The sequence below is a fragment of the Terrapene carolina genome, unplaced genomic scaffold (genome assembly GCF_002925995.2).
Source record: "Terrapene carolina triunguis isolate 2854851 unplaced genomic scaffold, T_m_triunguis-2.0 Scaffold197, whole genome shotgun sequence".
NCBI lineage: Eukaryota > Metazoa > Chordata > Testudines > Emydidae > Terrapene > Terrapene triunguis.
In genome coordinates this window covers 550,243-570,658 of record NW_020664548.1, presented here as the reverse complement: position 1 = coordinate 570,658, position 20,416 = coordinate 550,243, and the positions used below count along the sequence as shown (strand labels likewise).

The 20,416-nt window shown below is 47.2% G+C and overlaps 2 protein-coding genes across 2 annotated transcripts in view; one reads left to right on the top strand and one right to left on the bottom strand.

Annotated features, from left to right (window-relative positions):
- The first annotated feature begins 1,981 nt into the window (after positions 1-1,981).
- On the top strand, positions 1,982-7,478 carry LOC112106116 (ubiquinol-cytochrome-c reductase complex assembly factor 2). Its single transcript, XM_024199182.2, has 4 exons — positions 1,982-2,144; positions 5,898-5,972; positions 6,407-6,476; positions 7,284-7,478. The coding sequence occupies exons 1-4, from the start codon at positions 2,007-2,009 to the stop codon at positions 7,379-7,381; spliced, it is 381 nt and encodes a 126-aa protein (XP_024054950.1). The 5' UTR covers positions 1,982-2,006; the 3' UTR covers positions 7,382-7,478.
- Positions 7,479-7,789: 311 nt separating this feature from the next.
- Positions 7,790-20,416, bottom strand: part of LOC112106114 (inositol 1,4,5-trisphosphate receptor type 3) — a 96,165-nt gene continuing 83,538 nt past the window's right edge. Inside the window, exons 49-58 of the mRNA XM_024199181.2 lie at positions 16,812-16,937; positions 15,716-15,888; positions 15,273-15,437; positions 14,549-14,741; positions 13,727-13,822; positions 12,850-12,974; positions 12,216-12,381; positions 11,114-11,274; positions 10,378-10,539; positions 7,790-9,277 (exon numbers count right to left, since the gene is read on the bottom strand). Of these exons, the coding sequence (XP_024054949.2) occupies positions 9,209-9,277; positions 10,378-10,539; positions 11,114-11,274; positions 12,216-12,381; positions 12,850-12,974; positions 13,727-13,822; positions 14,549-14,741; positions 15,273-15,437; positions 15,716-15,888; positions 16,812-16,937 (1,436 nt within the window). The 3' untranslated portion in view covers positions 7,790-9,208. The remainder of the gene's footprint in view (positions 9,278-10,377; positions 10,540-11,113; positions 11,275-12,215; positions 12,382-12,849; positions 12,975-13,726; positions 13,823-14,548; positions 14,742-15,272; positions 15,438-15,715; positions 15,889-16,811; positions 16,938-20,416) is intronic.

Genomic DNA, 20,416 nt, shown 5'->3' with positions numbered 1-20,416 from the left:
GCCCCCTAAATGCAAGACACTCCAGAGGAGGCAGGGCCATGTCCTTGCTTTCCAATGCATTAGGGCAGGGGTCGGCAACCTTTCAGAAGTGTTGTGCCAAATCTTCATTTATTCACTCTAATTTAAGGTTTCACGTGCCAGTCATACATTTTAACGTTTTTAGAAGGTCTCTTTCTCTAAGTCTATAATATATAACTAAACTATTGTTGTATGTAAAGTAAATACGGTTTTTTAAATGTTTAAGAAGCTTCATTTAAAATTAAATTAAAATGCAGAGCCCCCCAGACCAGTGGTCAGGACCCAGGCAGTGTGAGTGCCATGGAAAATCAGCTCATGTGCCGCCTTCGGCACGCATGCCATAGGTTGCCTACCCCTGCATTAGGGGGCTCCTGCCTGTGTGCAGCTGAAGGCAGTGTCTAAATGCTGTGAATAGAACTCCAGTAGGACTGGTGGAACAGGCTAAGATAGTTTGGTTACATGCTGATAAAGCCCCTGCGTTAGCTATTTCTCTAAGCAGGAGACAGGCTCCACTGCTACTTGCAAAGGGGTAAGAGGTTCCTTACACGCCCTTTTCCTCTTTATGCAGTAGCACAGGGCAGGATTTAGCCCTCCATCAGGCATAAGGTATGCCTCTGATTCAGAGTACAACCTTGTTAGCTGGGAGTGGAGATGGAGAAATGGATAAGCCTTTCTATGCTTTAAAATGGCCAGAAAGCGAGCATGACACTAGCTGTTCTGTGCCGCACAGTCGGTAGCCTGGCACCGACATGTTTGCAGCACAGCAGAAGCCAGATCTCTTTGTCAGCTGCACAAAGCCTTGTACGTGGCAGAGTAGGCAGCAGGCTAATAAATGAAGGGGCAAAGCAACACCGTTCAGCAGCAGCCTTTCAAAACACACTGTTCTTATAGCCATGTTAGTCCCAGGAGATGAGGAAGACGAAGTGGGTGAGGAAACGTTTTATTGGATCAACTTCTGTTGGTGGACAGGACAGCAAGGCACAAGCTTTCGAGCTACACAGAGTGAAGACTTCTGTAGGGCTTGAAATCATTTACCTTCCACCACCAGAAACTGGTCCAATAAAAGATATGACCTCACCTAGTACCTTGTCTCTCTCAAATGACCTGTCTCTCAGGTTATGAACCAGTGCATGGGTGACCCCTTTCACACACCAAGCCTCTGAGTGTGACCCCTCTTATAAATTAAAAACACATTTTTTTATATTTAACTCTCTAATAAATGCTGGAGGAGATGCAGGGTTTGGGGGTGGAGGCTGACGGCTCATGACCTCCCATGTAATAACCTTTCCCACATCACAACCCCCAGTTTGAGAACCCCTGTATAAACCAATGGATGACAGGTTTCAGAGTGTAGATTAAGGGGGACCCTGACTCTCTTCTGCTCTTTAACAATTATTCCAGGGATGTTTTTCACAAGCAGGGGCCTCTCCAGGCTTGGTGGTCTGGTCAATGTGCTGTGGAGTTAATTGGAGCCTGGCTGCCCCAGTTCTCTCTGCAGACAATATCCCTGAGGTGCTCGTGCTGCTCCCAGGCAGGAGACCCAGGCAGGAGCATGCACCGGGCACTGAGACATTCCCCATTCCCCTCCCCTCTTAGATCTGCCCCTCTCCAGCACGCTGGCTGGAGGCAGGTCAGGAGCATGCACCAGGCTCTCCCCCTCCACCCCACCTTCCCCTCTGGGAGCGCGCTGCTCCCAGCCGCCCCGCAGGGAGATCAGGCTACATCTCAGGGTCAGGCGCTAGCCCCTTCGGCGCATGCGTATCCGCCACCTGCTGCCCCCAACTCAAGCCCGTAGCACATGGCTTCGCTGGGCCATGCTGCGCGTGCACCATCTGACGAACCGAACGGCCGCTCTGATTCCGCATGCGTGCGGAACGGTTCCTCTCGCTCTCCGTACTTTTGAATAATTCGAGAGCTTAGTCGCATGTTCAGAGTCACGTGACCTGTTAATCGTCTCTGGGAGGGTGCGCGTGGGCCTCAGTCCCAAGATGGCGGCCACCCGCTACCGGCGGTTTCTGAAGCTCTGCGAGGAGTGGCCGGTGGAGGAGACCAAGCGGGGCCGGGACCTGGGCGCCTTCCTGCGGCAGCGGGTGGCCCAGGCCTTCCGGGAGGGGGAGAGCACCCAGGTGAGCGCCGCGGGGGGGCGGGCGGCGGCTCCGCAGCCCTCGGGTGGGCGGGGCTTGGGTTTGGGCCCCGGGGGGGGAGGGGGAGAGAGACAGCCACGTCCCGCGCCTCACAGCCCCCCCCCCCCAGCTGCTCCCTGACACCTGCACACCCCCTGCAGCCCCACAGCCACCCCCGGCTTATCCCCCCTCCCATCTCTGCTCACAACCACTGCCTCGCAGCTCCCCTGCCCCCCCGCCCCTCACAGCCCCCCGATCCCCCGTCACCCCCTTACACCTGTACCCCATACACACCCCTTCAGCCACCTCTTCTCTTACATCTCTACCTGCAGTCACTGCACCCCCCCTCTGCACCCCCAGTCACCCCCTTACACCTATACCCCATAAACATCCCTTGTAGTCCAAAAAACACCTCTTCTCTTTCATCTCTACCTGCAGTCACTGCCCTGGCCCCTCACAGCCCCCCGACCTCCCAGTCACCCTCTTATACCTGTACCCCGTACACACCCCTTCAGCCACCTTTTCTCTTACATCTCTACCTGCAGTCACTGCCCCGGCCCCTCACACCCTACCCCGATCCTCCTCAGGCCCCTTACACCTATATCTGTCCCACACACCCCTTCAGCCACCTTTTTTTTTGCAGTGCTATTTCTACTACCCATTTAATAGCTACTGCAGCGATCATAACTCAAATACTGGCAGGGTCATTTTAGGTCTGGATACAAAATGTGCTTAGTCTGGAGATCAAGTATGGTGATACTTAGTGTTGACAGTTCACTGTCTCATTTTCCTGCCTCCAACAGCAGCCATTACCTGATGCTGTGGAGAAAGAACAATCACTTCTTAATTCTCCCCATTTGCTTATTATATTATTATGCAAGTTTTTCTGTCTGCTATTTTTATGAAGTTATGCAGATAAGACCCCTACCCTCTAATTATCAAACATATTTTATTGATGTTATCTGCTCAGCCAGAGATATAAGTCTTCTAAAGCGCACATGATGCAACTGTAATGGTTGTCTTTGTAGCTCTGAATACAATGAAGAAGTACCTAAATAACAGTAATGACTCTTAGAAGGGCTGTAGAATGTATCAGGTGAATAACAACATATAACCAAGGCCCTCCTCCTCCTCCTCCTCCACCTCCACCTTATGAGAGAGGACATGAAGCCCCGGGATCTGCTGTTTCTCAAGTGAGTGCCCTAATCACTGAAGTACGGTATAGTTTGGTGTGGTTTGCTCTTCATCGCTTCTTGAAACTGTCCCACTTTAATTAAGCCACAGCCAGAAGTAACTATAAGAAGCCTTCCTTAGTTCAGTGGTTATAGCATGGAGCTGTGGTGGTGGTGGTGGTGGAGGCCCTGGTTCAAGTCCCCCCTCTTCTTGCCATGAAGGGATTTGCTACCTAGGTGGTTTTGTTTTTTAATTAAGTGGGCGGGGGGAAGAAATGAATCACTCTCGTCCCGGACCCCTGCCCAGGCTGTGGGAGATCCAGTCCCCCCCTCTGCCAGGGGACTTGAAGCTGGATCTCCCACATCCCAGGGACCACCCTGCCCGGTTCTTAATTCAAGCCCCCTTCCTTTCTCAGGAAGACAATGGCTCCTGTGAATGAGAGGGGATTTAAACAAGGACCCCCCACCTCAGTCACCTGGGAGAGAGGAGAACCCTCTTCAAACCCCTTCTAAGGGGCAGAGGGAGGCCTCAAACCGGGATCGCCTGCATTCTGGGCGAGAGTCCTAACCACGGGACTATAGAGTGATTCTAGCTTTTTAGCTGGCCCAATGAGTAGTTAATTAAAGTGGAACAGCCTCAATAGGCAAGATTGAGGGAGCTCCCTGTTCAGATCCCATCTCCTCATCAGATAGAGGGTGGAATTGAACTAGGTTTGCTAGCATCCCAGTAGCAGACCCTAACCACCATGCTAGAGTGGGCTGCTCATGTTGGTGTTAGGCCTGGTTAATAGTGAATGTACATGGAAAAGCTTCATGAGGAAAGACTGAGGGTGCTCTCTGTTCAGAGCCCTTCTCCTCATCTGGTAGAGAGGGAAAGGGGTCAGAGGAGAGGGGAGGCTCTTATCACCCATGACCCCAAAATTGTACTTCAGCCGTTATGTTAGGTCTCTATCTGGCATACCAGTTCTCAAGCCAATCTGGCTCTGCATTTGCAGTTTAGAGCACTTTTTAAAATTAAACACAAGTCCTTTGCCAGGAGGAGAGGAAAGCTGTATCTCAAGAATCCCTTGACCGTGACCCCAAATTTTCACCACCAATGGTACCCATAGCCTGCTACTAGCATAGTTTACCTTTAAACAGAAATGTTACTGCAGCCTCTGTGGTTTCTTGTGCCTGTTGGCATTCCTTTTCTTGCTCACAGCAGCACCCCTTTACAGAAGCACGGTGGAAGTCTAATAATGCTCAGCTTATTGGGTTTGGGACTGTGTGTTGGTCAGATCATGGGAAGGCTGGTAAGATATGGCCTATGTGAACACTGCTGATTTTCCCTGCTAGCTTTGTACAAAAGAAGTGATTTGAGTCCAGCCCAGTAACAAGAGCGGACAATCAGCTGTGGTGAGTCAGTAACCTAACTGCATGCTGTTATTTATAAGCCTGCTTCCATTACCTACTGTGTGAGCAGTTTTCAGAGGTGAAACACTTAGCCTTGGTCACATATCAAAGATGATCTGACAGGCTAGGAGGTAGCTATGTCTCTGCTTGTTGATGGCTTTATAAATTTATGACCATTATTTTGAATTCATGGCATGCACAGACCTGACCTAACCGGAGAGTTAATGAGGAACCAAGCAGTAGCTGAATAAAGTACCATGTGTGCTTGAGACTTTGGCCAAGCAGTTAACATCAAAAATATGTTTTATAATTAGGCGCCAGGGGTCTTATCTGCCTAACATCATAAAAATAGCAGACAGAAAAACTATTCGCAAATCAGTCCATTCTGTAAATAATGACAAGATGGCATGTGACTACAGACTTTTGCTTTAACCAAAGGCAAAAAAGAACACGAAAATGCCTAAAATATATCACTTGGGGCTAAATAGTTCCCAAGCGTTCCATAACAGTACTCTGAGTACATTTTGCATTATCAATTGTATTTCGAAGTCTTCTGCCAATTTTGGTCAAAATTAGACTCTGCTTTTTCAAGTTATGGCCCTTTTTGTGATTTTTATAATTTTTTCACATTGGATGACCGATAATGTTTAAACACGATGTGATATAGAAAAATGGCACCACTTGCAGCACCTACATTCACCCAGGTGATGACCACCAGATATGTACCTACCATGTGATAGCAATGAAATTTTTCTTATGGACAGATTACCCTAACTCATTAATAAGACACCTTTTTAAATCTGACTGGTAGACTATTTGAGTGAAGGAGCCTTTATTGCACATTACAGTAGTGGCGGATGGGCATGAGGAGAAAACTGTCCAGATCTATTTCTTTACCATTGAATATTTTGTTCACATTTGATCCAGCAAATCCTTATGAGCAGAGTTTTATCATTTTTACTAGAGGGTTCCACGCTTTGTTGCCTGTATAGGACCAGCTGGCAGGCAGCAGGAGGAGCGAGAACATAGTTTTTATCCTTGAACCTGTAGCAATTGTACAGGATACTCCCACTTCTGTTCCATTGTTAAGGTGCTCCTCTTCTCATTTTGCATGTGGCCTGTTACTTACAAGGAGAAGCATTTGTTGTGCAGGTTAGAAGTAGAGTTTCATAATGTTTATGTTCCTTTTCAGATTGCTGACCCTGCAAACTGTGACCAAATGTATGAGAGTTTAGTCAGAATCCACACCAATTTCTATAAAAACAAGGTGAGCTCTTCAGGCCAGGGACCATGTGTCTGTACAGCACGCTAGGGCCACAAATCGGATAGGGGCTTTTGAGTGCTGCTATAATAGAAGTATTAATAACAAGCTGTCTGTGGTGCTGGCTGGCACCTTCACTGTGGAAAAACAAAGCTGAACTCATTTTGAGCAGCACAAGCCTTTGAAAAGTTCAGTCATTTCAGAAGCAGCTCTCACCTTGTCTAAACTGATTTGTGTTTGAGCTTTGCTGGAGATGAGCCTAAAGGCCACAAGGTGGCACTGTGACTCTTTCCACTGCTAGTATTTCAACAGGAATGTTGTGCTTAGGATTTAGCAGATGAATAAGGATAAGCAAAGCACTGGCTTGAGGAGGGAGCAGAGAAAGAGTGCTGTTGAGTCAGTAAATTCTTGTTTTGTTTTGTTTTGTTTTGTTTGGGAAGTATCCACGCCTAAAAGATACGAGCTTCACTGGAGTGACAGTGGAAGAATGCAAGCTGATCCTAGCAACAGGTAACGAGGTTCTGTTTGATTAGTCTGTGATTACTCTTCCCCCACTCAGGCTTACAGGAGTAGCTTGCACTGCTGTTACCTGGGCCAAGGGATAAACAGAATTTCACTCCTCAGGGCTCTTGGTGTGGCACTTCTTGCAAGCAATACCTTCCCATTAAAGAAAAAAAATACATTTATGATTCAGTTCTCTATATCACCTAGTTTTGGGGAGTCCCTGTGGTTGGTAGTGTTAAGTGAGAAGTACTACTACTGTGCCCATGGCTAGAAAAACTCAGGGGACCTCCATACTCAGGTAAAATGAGCATGTTGGTCAGATGTCGATGAACACCTGGGTTTGCTGCACTGATAGTTTCTTAAGGTTCAGCAGCAAGGCTGCGGGGAAGAAACTTACTCTATGCCTGCCACACCATATGTATTAAAAGTGCTAACATTCACCAAGTTTGTTTCAGTAGTTCTCAGTTATCTTCTCAAAGGTTTAATTTTGCTCTTTACATCTTCCCTAATAGCAGGGAGCCTTTTAGAGAAAAAGGAGTGCTGCTATGCACAAATACACTCAGCCACTGTATTTGTCAGGTGCAGTTGTAGCTTTACTCTGCTCCGGTTCCTAACTTTGACTGCAGCGTGTGGAAACTGACTATTGGTTGTTGGGCATGGCAAGGACTGCCCCTGTGTTTGAGAAAATAAACTTGCCTCCAGGCACTGAAATACAAACTCGTTAGATTGAAGCTAGGAGAAGTCAGACAAGGGAGTCTGTTGAACAGAAATCTCATCCGCTTTTCTGCCTTCCCTCTTCTTCCCCCATTGCAGACAGCGGGAAACAGATGGAGGAAATGAAAAAAGGTAAATGGAAAAAACTGCGAGAGAAGTTCTCTGCCAAGAATGCTGAAGAGGACTCAAAGTTATAACCTCTCTCCCCAGCCCCCCTCTGTACATATTCCTAAAGCACTGTATATTGCCGTGATGATTAAAGCCATTCATTCCTCTTAGCAATAGCATTCAGAACTATGCCTGAGGCCCTCCATTTTGTTGTTCTAAAGTCTGGGACTGAACTTGGCATCTCCAAAATGGGTTCAGAACGAATATACTAGTTGCACGGGACAGTGTGTTTGTATGGAAAATGAGACACTATCCGAGGTGAGAGAGTCAGGGGCAGGGCAGATGTGCCTGTTTGGAGTGGTGACTGTTAGGTGGTTATAATCTTTTAGTTATAATCTTAATGTAACACAGCCACTAACATCTTGTTATGGTGGTCCTCTTCTGACTAGGTATTCACAAATGCTTGTGTGCGTGTGCGCTATTGCATGTCATTCTCTTGCACATCCAGTGGTTTAAGAATGGATGTTAATGACTTTGCTTCTCAGTGTCATTGATCCAAGTTCAAAATCTGATCACTCCATCTACTGTGGCCTATTTGCAATCCTCCTTAAAAGCTACCGCATACTTCAGTAGCGGCATCAGTGTCTGTTCCTGGGAGGCAGACGACTGCTCCGTGTCGATGCCGTGCTCTATGGGGGTGCAAGAATGTATATCTAAAACGTGTACCTGCACTATGCTTGGCTCTGGGAAGAAGTAATGGCCTCTTGCTGTTAGGCATTTGAACAGTTTTCCCCTGGCAAGAACTGAAACCATTTGAAACCTGCAGTGGGATCTAGTCTAAAACTTCAGCAGACAAGCTGTGGTGTTTATGGTAGCTCTGCAATAAGATATCTTTGTATGTGTATAGCACCCATCACCATTCTCTGAACTGAGTTTCCTCTGGGCTGGGGACCTGTATTCACACCGCACCCTGCCTGATATGGCCTTAAACAGGATCGAGGCTTCTGGATGCTACTGTATTATAAATATTATTAATGCATAACAGCTCTGAGTGTTGAGAAGAGGTTTTTTGACCTCATTTCAGCTTTTACTATGACTTGATTTTGTGTTAACTTAGTTAAGGCAATTTACATATTAGTTAAGTAACAACAAAATAAAAAGTTTGTAAAACATCACATCAGAGATGAAAATAAACACAGAATACCTCTTCACAGTGAACTGCTGTAAACTTGCAATTTCCCACTACTGCCCAAATAAAGTCTGTCCACAGAAGATAAAAGACTGTCATGCTAGCAACAGCTTTGCTGTTACTTATCCTCATCAGATGCGTTGTACTATCAATAAATCTCGTTGAGTTTACTGCACCCCAGCGATAGATGCGATTCTTAAAATGGAAGAAAATCAGCGTTGCGAGGTATAGTGAACAAGATGTCTGGGTTGCAAAGTTCCACATCTACTACGGACTTTCCACTGACTACTTGGAATAAGTTAAATATTGCAACTCTATAATTGCTAGTAACAATATTAATGCTATCCTCTCTGGAGCGGGGTAGCCACCAAAATGTAGTGCCTGGAGATATGAAAGATAATTCACGTTACAGCATAAAAAGTTATTGCAATGAGGAACCAAAGTCCCAAATAATTTACCTTCCTTTGAGGGCATTAGGATAAATTGTGGGTCCAGATACAGTGAGGAAATCTGGTAAGTTAGTGGTTCCTGTCTGTTGCTGGGCAAAATGTTTGCAGAGATGTAATGGAGAAGGAAGAGGCTGGTGTTGAAACCTTACAGCTGTAACCTTCTAGGCTTTGGGCCAGCTTCTGAAGATGTGATCTATGCGCAGACTCCAGTGAATACATCCTTGTTAGCTGATAACATGTATTTAGTCGGTTGGTGAAGCTGATGCTTTTTGTGTGTCTCAGTGATTCAAGGTGTTCTGGGCATCCACAAAACCGATCCGCTGTCTGCGCTTCCTTTGCTCTGTCATCTAGAGTTAAAATAAGGACACAATGTAGTCAGGGACACTGTTGTTCCTTTTCCCCCTTTATCCACACTAAGAGGCTCATCCCTTAGGCTGGGGTCAAACATACACTTGCCAAGGGCTTTCAACTTCCAGGGATGCTGCTAAGCAGGTGCCAAAGAAAGCCGTACTCTGGACTGCATCCTGGGGTATGGAACAGCCTCCATATGAGGAGAGATTAAAAAGACTAGGATGTTCATCTTAGAAAAGAGACGACTAAGGTCTATAAATGAGGTCTATAAAATAATGAATGATGTGGCGAAAGTATATAAGAAAGTGTTATTTAACCCGTCACATAACACAAAAACCAGGGGTCACCCACTGAAATTAACAGGCAGCAGGTTTAAAACAAACATAAGAAAGTACTTCTTCACGCAATCCACAGTCAACCTGTGGAATTCGTTACCAGGGGATGTTGTGAAGGCCAAAGGTATAACTGGGTTAAAAAATAATTAGCTAAGTTCATGGAGGATAGGTCCATCATTGGCTATTAGAAACCCCATGCTTTGGGTGCCCCTAAACCTCTGACTGCCAGAAGCTGGGGCTGGCTGACCGGATGGATCACTCAAAATTGCCCTGTTCTGTTTGGTCCATCCGAAGCATCTGGAACTGGCCACTGTCGGAGACAGGATACTGGGCTAGATGGAACCATTGCTCTGAGCCAGTATGGCCATTCTTATGTTCTTTTGGGAATATAACGATGAGAGAACCAAGGCGAGAGAGTTGTGCTGTAGGATGTCGTTTTCCTGACAGAGGGGGAGTCTAGCTATGTCCTCATGCAGCTGGTGAGGAACTTAGCTATTAAGGGAAACTCTTGGGCCAAGTGCCCCCGACCCAATGAGCTGCTAAAACCTTTTCTTTCCCCTCCCCAGCTGTGCAGCTTATGGAAGTCTGCCTGCGGCTGCATCCATTGATTCTGACTCAGGCCATCTTTGCATGCTACCCTAGCCAGAATATGACCCTAGAAACATGTTTCAGTTACTGTGGATCCTGCTCTACTGCTTGGGATTTGTGCTCTACCATTAAGCCATCCCCATTCTGAAGCATCCCTGTTTAAACTATAATACCTGCTCTTTCAGCTCATTCAGCTGTGAAGTGAGGTGAGACACCAGCTTCATAGTGGAGTTGAGCTTGTCTTGAAGACTCCGGAGCTCGTTCTGTTCCCCTTCCCCTTCGTTGCTTACCAACGACATGGCTCGCATCCGAGGGAACCAGTCCAGGTTCTTGTTCTGAAATGATGGGGGAGCTTGATTTGAGCATAAGTGCTAATTCACAAGAACTGGGTAATTGGCCCTATAAACCCTGTCTGTGCTAAGGGTCTAGTAGAAACATTTAAGAGCCTGGGCTCCCCAGTACCTCTAAGGATTCTCATTAATAGCCCATTAATTTTCCCAATCTTTTTTTTGTAGACTTCCAGACACAAAGCAATCCCCTAAGTTTGACGGTAGGACATTCAAAGGTTTTCCTATACCTTCCTGCCCTCCTCCCCCAACCTTTGTCACTGCCTTGAGTTCACGATAACTAGGTTGCTCCCAGTTCTGCTTTTCATTAAGTCCTGGCTTCTTTGAATATCCAGTAGTTGAATATAAAATACCCAACAGATGACGCCTGGTTAGCTGGGCCCAAATTGGAAATAATCATACAAGGAAGAAGTGAGAGGCTTTTACAAAATTAAAAAAAAAAATTCGAAGTGTTCTTTTGAAAACAAGTAAGTTTTCTCAACAAGTCCTTTATAAAAAAATGGTTTCCTTGGGGGAGACATGTCGCCACTGTGTGTGAGGCCCTGTCTTAGGCAACACTCACCTTAATCATTTGTGCCACGTAACTCTCGGGCCCTGTGTAGTCAGTCTTATTCTTCACTCGTACCAGCACGATGAAGTACAAGTAGTTCCACATGTTGTGCTCATATTTAATGTGCTCTTCGAAGGACACAGTCTTGTTATCAAACTTGTCCCTTTCGAGACCTGGGAGAGGCAGTGGAGAAAAGAGGAATTGGAAAAAAAAAAAAAAGGGCAAAAGGAAGAACAGATAATTGCATCCCATCCCAGGTGTGAATTTCAAAGGGCGCTTTTAATAATTAGGTGGTGTTTAACATACAATAAGCATCCCAGCTTATATTAGACAAATTACTTAGCTGTGTATTTAGAACACTTCTATTTAAAGTGCTACTAAATACATTTCCTGTATACCAAATCTAAACTTCTAGCATAAAAACCACACAGTGGGTCTCTCTTAAACATGATCTGCAAAGTAGGAAAAATTGGGTTTGTGCTGTGCTTTTATTTTTATTTACATTTTGATTCCCCCGCCCCCCAAAATAAGGGGAGTGCTTGCTTCCTTTTTGATGCACCAAGGTGGCCTGAGAAGGTTTTTTTTCCTGCATGTTTTTTCTTAGTAATATCAGGAAAGTCAATTCTGTTTTCTCCCTCTCCCCTTTTTTCGGGAGGACTTCTTGGGTTACTCAGCCGAGGACTGAGAGCTTTCTCAGCCCAGAATTTAAGGGTTTGGAGGAGTGACAAACCCTTCACAAAGAACACATTACTCCAGAGTGTTTTAGTTAATGCTCATTTAACAAAAAGCAACAGTTTGAATTACAAAAATGATTTCCTCTCTCAACTAATGAAGTTCAGTTCTTTTATCTAAGCTGCTAGTTCTTCAGTGATCCATGGAGTCTTCTAGGATAGACAAGAGCCAAATTTCTAACACAAACAAATGTGAAAAAATAAATCAAGTCTTCTTTACACATAATAAAGAAGCACAAAAAGGACAACTCCCATTTTTTCCCTCTTCGCACTCTTAAAATAAACAGCTGCTACTGGAATACACAAGTTAAGGGCTTGATCCTGTGAGGATCTTGGTTGGGGAGCACATGTGTTTGTGTGATGTTTTTTGCCCTGGAACTCACCACATATGAAACACGTGGTCTTAAGAATTTCTTCCTTCTTTTGCTTCTCACTCCTCAGATCAGCAAAGGTGTCTATGATAACACCAAAGATAAGGTTCAGGACAATGATGATGACCATGAAGAAGAAGAGGAGGTCGTAGATAACCCGAGCGGGGAACAAGGACTCCTGCAAAGGACAGAGGGAAAATAGCCATAAACAAAACATGATACTTCTCCCTTCCAGCCCTTTGCTCTAATAGTCATTAGATCATGCTGCTTCCTTACAATGGCCGGAGAAATGGCTTAAGGCCAAGGTAGGGGGAGGCTAGTTGAGGGGCTAAGATCTAAATTCCATGTCATGAAGAAAATTTGGAGTATTGATGGGAATGGTGGCATAGAAAGAGGCACAAGCATAGGGGATGGAAGAGATAATGCATAAGATGTGTAATGAAGGAAAGGTGAGAAATTAATTAGAGGGGTAAGTCAGTGTATAAATGGAGAGATGAGTGGGGCGGGGGATAGGTCTGGCAGCATCAGAAGCATGTACAGGGATGAGGGAGGGAGACACATATAGTCGTGAACGTGACAGGTCTCTGCAGGAGAAAAGGGAATCGGCCCTGGACCGGAGTTTGCCCAGAGAGCCGAGTTAACTCACATCCTTGGATGGCTTCCTGAGAATGTCACCCACTCCCCCTCCGTTCCTCAGGCCGTGATTCAGGACAGTGACAATGCACATGAGCAGCGTGTCGCAGGCACGCTCTGAGTTATCCTCATCATCATCTGGAACACAAGCATAAACCAGTCGGGAGAGAGCAGATAAAGAGATCAGCCCACTGGAAGGAGCCAAGCAGAACAGAGAAGCCTTAGGTCACTGGCTTTGGAGTCTCTCTAAGGGCTTTTCTTTCCTCCTTTTACTTTTATCTCCTGGAAGCAGGTGGTCACGGTATATACCAGATCCAGCAGCGGAACGTACCCAGAGAAAATCGACTGGCTAACAGTGTTCCAGCAGCTGTGTTTTGCACCCTAGTTAGCGGGAGGGGTCTCTCCTTGGAGAATGTTTTGCTGCTCGGCCCATTAACAACACAAGGAGATGGTTATTCCCTCTTCATTCAGTGGAAGGAAACTAGAACTTGGTGAGCACCTTGATGCTATGATATTAACTTGTAACCTGGAAGAGTTGAGCAGAATCAGCCTGTCTGCTCTGATGACTCGAGCTCCCTCTGAAATCCCTCCTTTCCCATGCTTGTCCAGCTAGCCATTTTAACCCTTGCTAGGCTGGGGCCAGCCTCACTCTGAAGGGACATGGCTTAGCTACTTGTTAGGTAGTGGGCTGCTTCTAAGTGACTCTGTTAAAGGGGCTGGATTTTGCCCAGCTGACTGACAAATGAGAGGGCACCACCTCGCTCTATCCATGTCCTGATTTCCACTGGCTCTGTATTAATTCAGTGGGATTCCTACCTAGGAGCACAGGCTGGGAAGGTGGGAATCTCTCTCCTCTATCTTCAATGCTTCTACCAGTGTAAGATACTTACCTCTCAGCACATCAGGCACTGCAGAGCAGCTAATTTTGTCATCACTGCACGACTCCATAAAAGCCTCCATGTTCCTTTGCATCCCCAAGGGGCCGTCTGGAAGCACAAGAGACTGTGTCATCGTCAGAGTATTGGCTTGAGAACCACTTGTCTTTCCTCTGATTGGGGCCTCTCCTTCACCGCCCCTTAGCTGCAGCTCGAAAGGCTATTTGGGAAAGGTTCTTTTGGGTTCCCACTTATCCCCCCCAAACTCCAGTCCTAGAGCTCCCGTCACTGACACACTGTCAGCGCTGAGCCCTTTCGGCAATGAGAACGGGACTGTCTAGCTGCACACGCTGCGCCCAGACTTCCACTGAACCTGTGAATGGATGTCCTGGGATCTTTTCAGCCCTGAATCCCCTGCTCAGTTTTCAAACGCCGGGGGTCTTTAGAGGACAGCTACAGTCCTGACGCTTCCATTGTATCTGCTCAGAACCAATACCACATTCCCTTTTACCTCCAAACTCCTGGTTCCCCAGAATGCAGTGCTGGTTCCCTGAAGTCTCCGGGAGCTGCTGTATTCTCTACCACCCGGATGCTCAGTGGGACCAGGATTTTGACCCTTAAAACATTACGTCTCACATCTCCTTTGTAAAAGAGGTGTTATTTCCCCCATTTTACAGATGGGGAAACTGAAAGACAGCATGGGAAGTGACTTGTGTGCCAGGTCACGCAGGGAGTCAATGGCAGAATCTGGAAGAGAACCCAGCGCTACCTATCCCCCCGCTCTACCCCCCACACCACAACCGACACTCGCTGCGTGGCCGGGCAAGCTGGAGAGACCTTTGGACTTGTTGTCAGGCAGCCGATCCACCTCCATGATGAAGTCATCTTTCAGGAAGAGGAAACCCACGATGGAGAAGAGGTAGACGAGGATGAGAGCCAGGAGGGCGGTCAGCAGGATGGAGCGCCCATTCCGCGTCACGCTTTTGATGACGTTGAACAAGGTCTCCTCACGGTAGATCAAGTCAAAGAGCTGAAATGGACAAAGCGTGCCCATGTGGAGTTTAATTAGCAAGGGGAGAAATGCAGCAGTGGGCTTTTTGGGATAACATCTGGTCTTTCTATAGCACCTTGTAGCCTAGGATCTCAGAGTACTCGACAAACGCTAACTAAATTTCCCAGCGGGCATTCAGTACCATCCCCGTTTTACTGGTGAGCAGACTGAGAACAAAGCGGTAAACACCTAACTCCTATTGAAATCAATGGGAGTTAGGTTCCTAAATAGCTTTGAGGATCTGGGCAGAAGTGACTTGTACACAACAGTCGAGCCAGAAATAGAACCCAGGAGTCCCGGCTTGCAATCCCTTGCTCTAACCAGTAGATCACATTGCCTCCTAGCTGACCCAGATCAAAGGTCGATGATAGAAAGAGATGCAGATACAATACATACACGCAAAAAGCAGAAAGGCTGCCCCACACAAATAACACTGGACAGGAATCTTTCAGTTCCCCACTGGGCATGGCTGTGCTACGTACGTTTCCCTAACAACCGAGTTTACCGTACCAAGATGCTGTAGAAGAGTTCGTGTACAAAGAGCCCCAGAATGCTGGTCACAATGTAGGCCACATGGTAGAGAAACTCCATATCCATGATCATGGCTTTGTAGCCCCGGATAAATGTCCCACGATTGCCCACGAAGCTCACCACGAACACAATCTTGTTGGTCAGCTAGGGAACAATCACAAGGAGCAGGGTGGGTGAGTGCTGTATATTAAGACAGTTTGCCTTTGTGAACTCAATATACAATGACGGTAGAGGGTGAATGCTCTCCCAGTTACAGCGCTGTAAATCCACTGACTTCATGGGAATGCCAATGAGCGCAGGATTCCGTCCAGATACCTACAGCTACATTTCCGGTGGCCACTGATTTTCATTGCTGGGAGCCCAATTCGACAGATTGAGCCTGGGTTTAGGAGTGCTGCACTAACCTTCCCCAGATAACTTACATTGAGAGCTCCCAGGATGTTCAGCGTGAGCCCAATCCCTAAGTAATAGATCGATCGCAGGATCAACGCCACGAGGAGCGGTCTGACGCCGTAGCGCCGGGTGAATAGGGCCATGACGGAGAAGCAGATCAGAAACCAGAAGAGCAGGGAGATCAGTGGGGAATCCAACACTCCTGGGAAGAAAAGGGAAACCATCGTTAAAGGGCATGGAAATCAAACACATATGATCAACTGGTCACACTGTGTCAATCCATAGCAAACATCAGAGAGGAATTATCCCTCAAAACTAAAGAGCCAGTCATTGAAAGAAAAAGAAAAGAAACATCCCTGGGTACAAAAGGTAACACAGAATAAGATGGTCCTTAATATTCATTACATGTATTATTTTATTATTAATACATTAATGCTTTTCTTGCACCTTTCATCTGAGATCTCAGAGCTCTTTAAAAACACCAATAAATGAAGCTTCATAACACAAGAGGTATCTCATTATTATCCCCATTTTATAAACTGGGAGACTGAAGCACAGAGAGAAGTGAGTTTCTCAAGGACACAGAACACGTTAGTCTTTAAGGTGCCACCAGACTCCTTGTTGTTTTTGTAGAACACGTTAGTGGCAGAGTCAAGAATAGAATCCAGGAGTCCTGGCTCTCAGTCCCCTGCTCTCAGTCTTGGACAACATTCCCTCCCTCTCAAGGTATGTCTACACTGTGGCAGTGAGTCTCAGGGCTTGGGTCTACAGACGCATGCTACAGGGCTACAAACTGCAGTGTAGACGTCGTGACTCAGCCAGGACTCAGGCTCTGCGGCTCACCCCCTCCCCGGGCTTCAGAGCTTGAGCCCGAATGCTGTTTTTAATGCCATAGCACGAGCCCAAGTCTGTAGAGCCAGGCTCTGAGACTCACAGCCGCAGGCTTTCAAATGCAGCGGGCTTTCGAGGGTGAAGAGGAAATAGAGGAAGATACTGAGCAGCTTTGGCCGGGAATGGGGCTGGTGAGATTGTATCTGCCAAGGGGTCAGTGTGTGTCAGTTCTCTCTTTGGATGAGAACGCCCTTTCCTTTGGTCTCTAAGAACAGAAGTGGATGGAGCACTTACCCATAGAGGTGGCTTCGACGTAGGGGTAGAAGAAAGCAATGATGATGTTGATGAAGACAGCCAGGTTGAAGGAAATGCTTCCCCAGAGAGTCATTCTGCGGGAGAACCAGTACATCAGTGGCATGCCTAGGAAGAGGAAGGTAGGAGGTGACACACTGCGCAGTAAATCTCAACTGATCATGTGCGACTTGGATATGGATCGTAACTTCTCCCAGAGACTTAACGGGCTCAATTCAACACATGCTCTGGGGGACTGACCTCCCTTTTCCTCCAACCAGTAGCAGAAGTCCCCAGCATTTGGCTGAAATGGGGCAGTGAGTTCAAAATGTTACTGCTCACATTTCGTGGCTCTTCAGACCTTTGACCCACTCTGGTACTTGAAAATCAGCTCCAGTGTTACATGCCTCTTGTCTTTCTCTCATTACTTCCTACATTCCTGGCATTTGCATGTTTCAAAAAACGGTGCTCTGGTCTCTTGGCATCACTTCTCCGTCCCGTAGGAGTCCCCAACAGCCTGCACTGCCAGCCATTTCCTATCCCAATTCAAAACTTGCTTCCTGTCTCATCACTAACAGAATTCTGTTTGGTTTTGCAAGTGTTTTCACTGCTACTATAATACGTCTTAGCTGCTTACTGGCATTTATATGTTATCTCCTCATGATTCATGAATAAAGGCAACCTGATAAGTGCGAGATGGAACTTTAAAATGAATAAGCACCCAAGTGTTCGGATGCTGATCTGAACTGGATCCAAACTCTCAAGTCTGCAAAAGTGAGCTGGAAACCTCGCAAGAGACCAGTCTCCTTGTATTTAAATGCTCTCTGAAAAGGAGATTTCCAGCAGGAGACTTCCTGAAGGCAACCTCTCTAATGGTTCCACACTGAACTGTTTCAACCCTCAAGGATTCAAGTGTTGAATGAAGGTATGGTTCAGTTCTGCTTTGGTTTAAGCTGATTCATCCAGCCCTGGCTTGGATATTTGTGCAGGGCGAGTCTGTCTTTCCTACCTAGGCATCCATTCATCCATGCATGCATCTATGTAGGCATGTCTGATGTGCCAATCCTCATAGTATGTATACGCAATACAAATCATCAAAAGGCTAGCATCTGCCTGACAGGGCCCTTCCTTGTTATGTCACTTTCTTCAGTGGGATCGTTCTTGACAGTCTCCATGAGCTGCAGCCTCCATTACTAAGGAAAGCCTTGTGTGAAGAAACAGATCTTACAGCGCGCCATAGGACAACGCCTGGCCATAGCCTGTCCCCCAGAGGTAGGGAGTTTCACAGCTGTGTGCTCTGCCTCTGTACCCTCAGCTCCCTCAGTCACAGCGTCCCCGTTGATCACAGCTGTCACAGGGAGTGAGAGGGTCTCTAAGGCCTGGTCTACACTAGGCTTTTATGTCGAATTTAGCGCCGTTATATCGAATTAACCCTGCACCCGTCCACACCACGAAGCCATTTAGTTCGACATAGAGCCCTCCTTAAATCGATTTCTGTAATCCTCCACAACGAGAGGAGTAGCGCTAAATTCGAAATGGCCATATCGAATTAGGCTAGGTGTGGATGGAAATCGACGGTAATAGCTCCGGGAGCTATCCCACAGTGCACCACTCTGTTGACGCTCTGGACAGCAGTCCGAGCTCGGATGCTCTGACCAGCCACACCCCGGGAAAATTTGAATTCCTTTTCCTGTCTGGGCAGTTTGAAGCGCAGTTTCTGTTTGGACACCGTGGCGAGCTCAGCAGCAGTGGCAGCAGTGGCAACGATGCAGAGCTCTCCAGCAGAGATGGCCGTGCAATCCAATAGAAAGAGGGCCCCAGCATGGACGGATCGGGAAGTCTTGGATCTCATCGCTGTGTGGGGAGATGAGTCCGTGCTTTCCGAGCTGCGCTCCAAAAGACGGAATGCAAAGATCTATGAGAAGATCTCTAAAGCCATGGCAGAGAGAGGCTACAGCCGGGATGCAACGCAGTGCCGCGTGAAAATCAAGGAGCTGAGACAAGGCTACCAGAAGACCAAAGAGGCAAACGGACGCTCCGGATCCCAGCCTCACACATCCCGTTTCTACGAGGCACTGCATTCCATCCTAGGTGCGGCCGCCACCACTACCCCACCCCTGACCGTGGACTCTGAGGATGGGATATTGTCCGCGGCCGGTTCCTCAGCGGACGGGGAAGAGGAGGAAGGAGATGAGGAGGACGAGGCAGTAGACAGCGCTTACAACGCTGATTTGCCCGACAGCCAGGAGCTCTTCATCACCCTGACAGAGATCCCCTACCAACCCTCCCCAGCCGTTACCCCAGACACAGATTCAGGGGAAGGATCAAGCAGTAAGTGTTTTAAATATCCAAACATTTATTTACAACATAACTGGCATATTTAAAATATTAACAGTAGCTAAAGTGCTTTAAAACATGTAAACATTTATTTGCAACAAAACAGGAAGATTGAAAATATTAACAGTGGGTAAAGTGCTTAAAAACATGTAAACAGGAAAGTCAAACAAAAGGGGAATCAGTGCAAAGTGTATCATGATTACTCCGTCTTTGGGCGCCTCAATATATAGTCCGAACCATTTTAAAAAAATCTCACAATGTCCGCTTCATGATTATAGTGCCCAAAACCCTGCAGTCATTTGTCCCTCCAAGGGCACCTAAGCCAAGAACTGGTCAATGTAACCGGGGATCGAGGCGACATCCTCCGGGGAGAACTCCTCATACACCTCCTGCAGGTGTTTTTCAAGCCTCATCAGCAGGTTCCTGGGCAGGGACAGCTTATTAGGCCCCCCGTGGTAGGACACGTTTCCCTGCCACAACGCCAGCAGGTACTCCGGGATCATGGCCTTGCACAGCAGTGCAGCAAATGGCCCCGGTTTCTGCAGGCTGTCCCGGAGCATCTTCTCCTTCTGGCTCTCGGAGACCTTCAGGAGGGTGATGTCAGGCATGACTCCCTGCTGTGAATTAGGTAGGGGAAAGTTAGTATTGGGACTGCTTGCCCGTCCCTTTACAGAACTGCAACCGCCGGTTTACAGCCACGCGGTTTACAGCCGCGAGGGGCTGGGACAGGGCCAGAGTTCATGCTTGCAGGATTGCTGCCAGCAGAGACTCGCATTGCTTTCTATGTGAAAGGAGGCCAGTGCCACTCTTAAAGTTTTAAGCGGCCACAAGTCTACGGCTTACCATGTTTGCCATCTAGACAAAGTCCGGTGTCCTGCCCTGCTCCTCAGCTCGCCACAGCAAGACCGCAGGCACTGTAGGCGAGGGCCGAAAATTCGACCTTGTCCTCAGTGCGCGTGTGATAGGTGCTCTGCATGGTCTTGTTCACAGAGAAAGACTATGTTCTCTGTTCACAGATACATTGCTCTGTCTCAGGAATTCACTCCCTTTTTCCAATTCCCACAGCCACATCTGCCCAGAGGCTAGCGCACATTAGGAGGAGGAAGAAGAGGACACGGGAAGACATGTTTGCTGAACTAATGGAATGCTCCCGAGCACAGGCAGCCCAGCAGACACAGTGGAGGGAGAACTTGTCCCAAATGCACCGGGCAAACATTGAACGGGAGGAGAGGTGGCGACAGGAGGACAGGCAGGCTACTCAAACGCTGCTT

Coding starts and splice junctions, on each gene's coding strand:
- LOC112106116 (XM_024199182.2), top strand. CDS start 2,007: ATGGCGGCCACCCGCTACCGGCGGTTTCTGAAGCTCTGCGAGGAGTGG. Junction 5,973..6,406: donor CCAATTTCTATAAAAACAAG/GTGAGCTCTTCA, acceptor TTGTTTGGGAAG/TATCCACGCCTAAAAGATAC. Junction 6,477..7,283: donor CAAGCTGATCCTAGCAACAG/GTAACGAGGTTC, acceptor CCCCCATTGCAG/ACAGCGGGAAACAGATGGAG.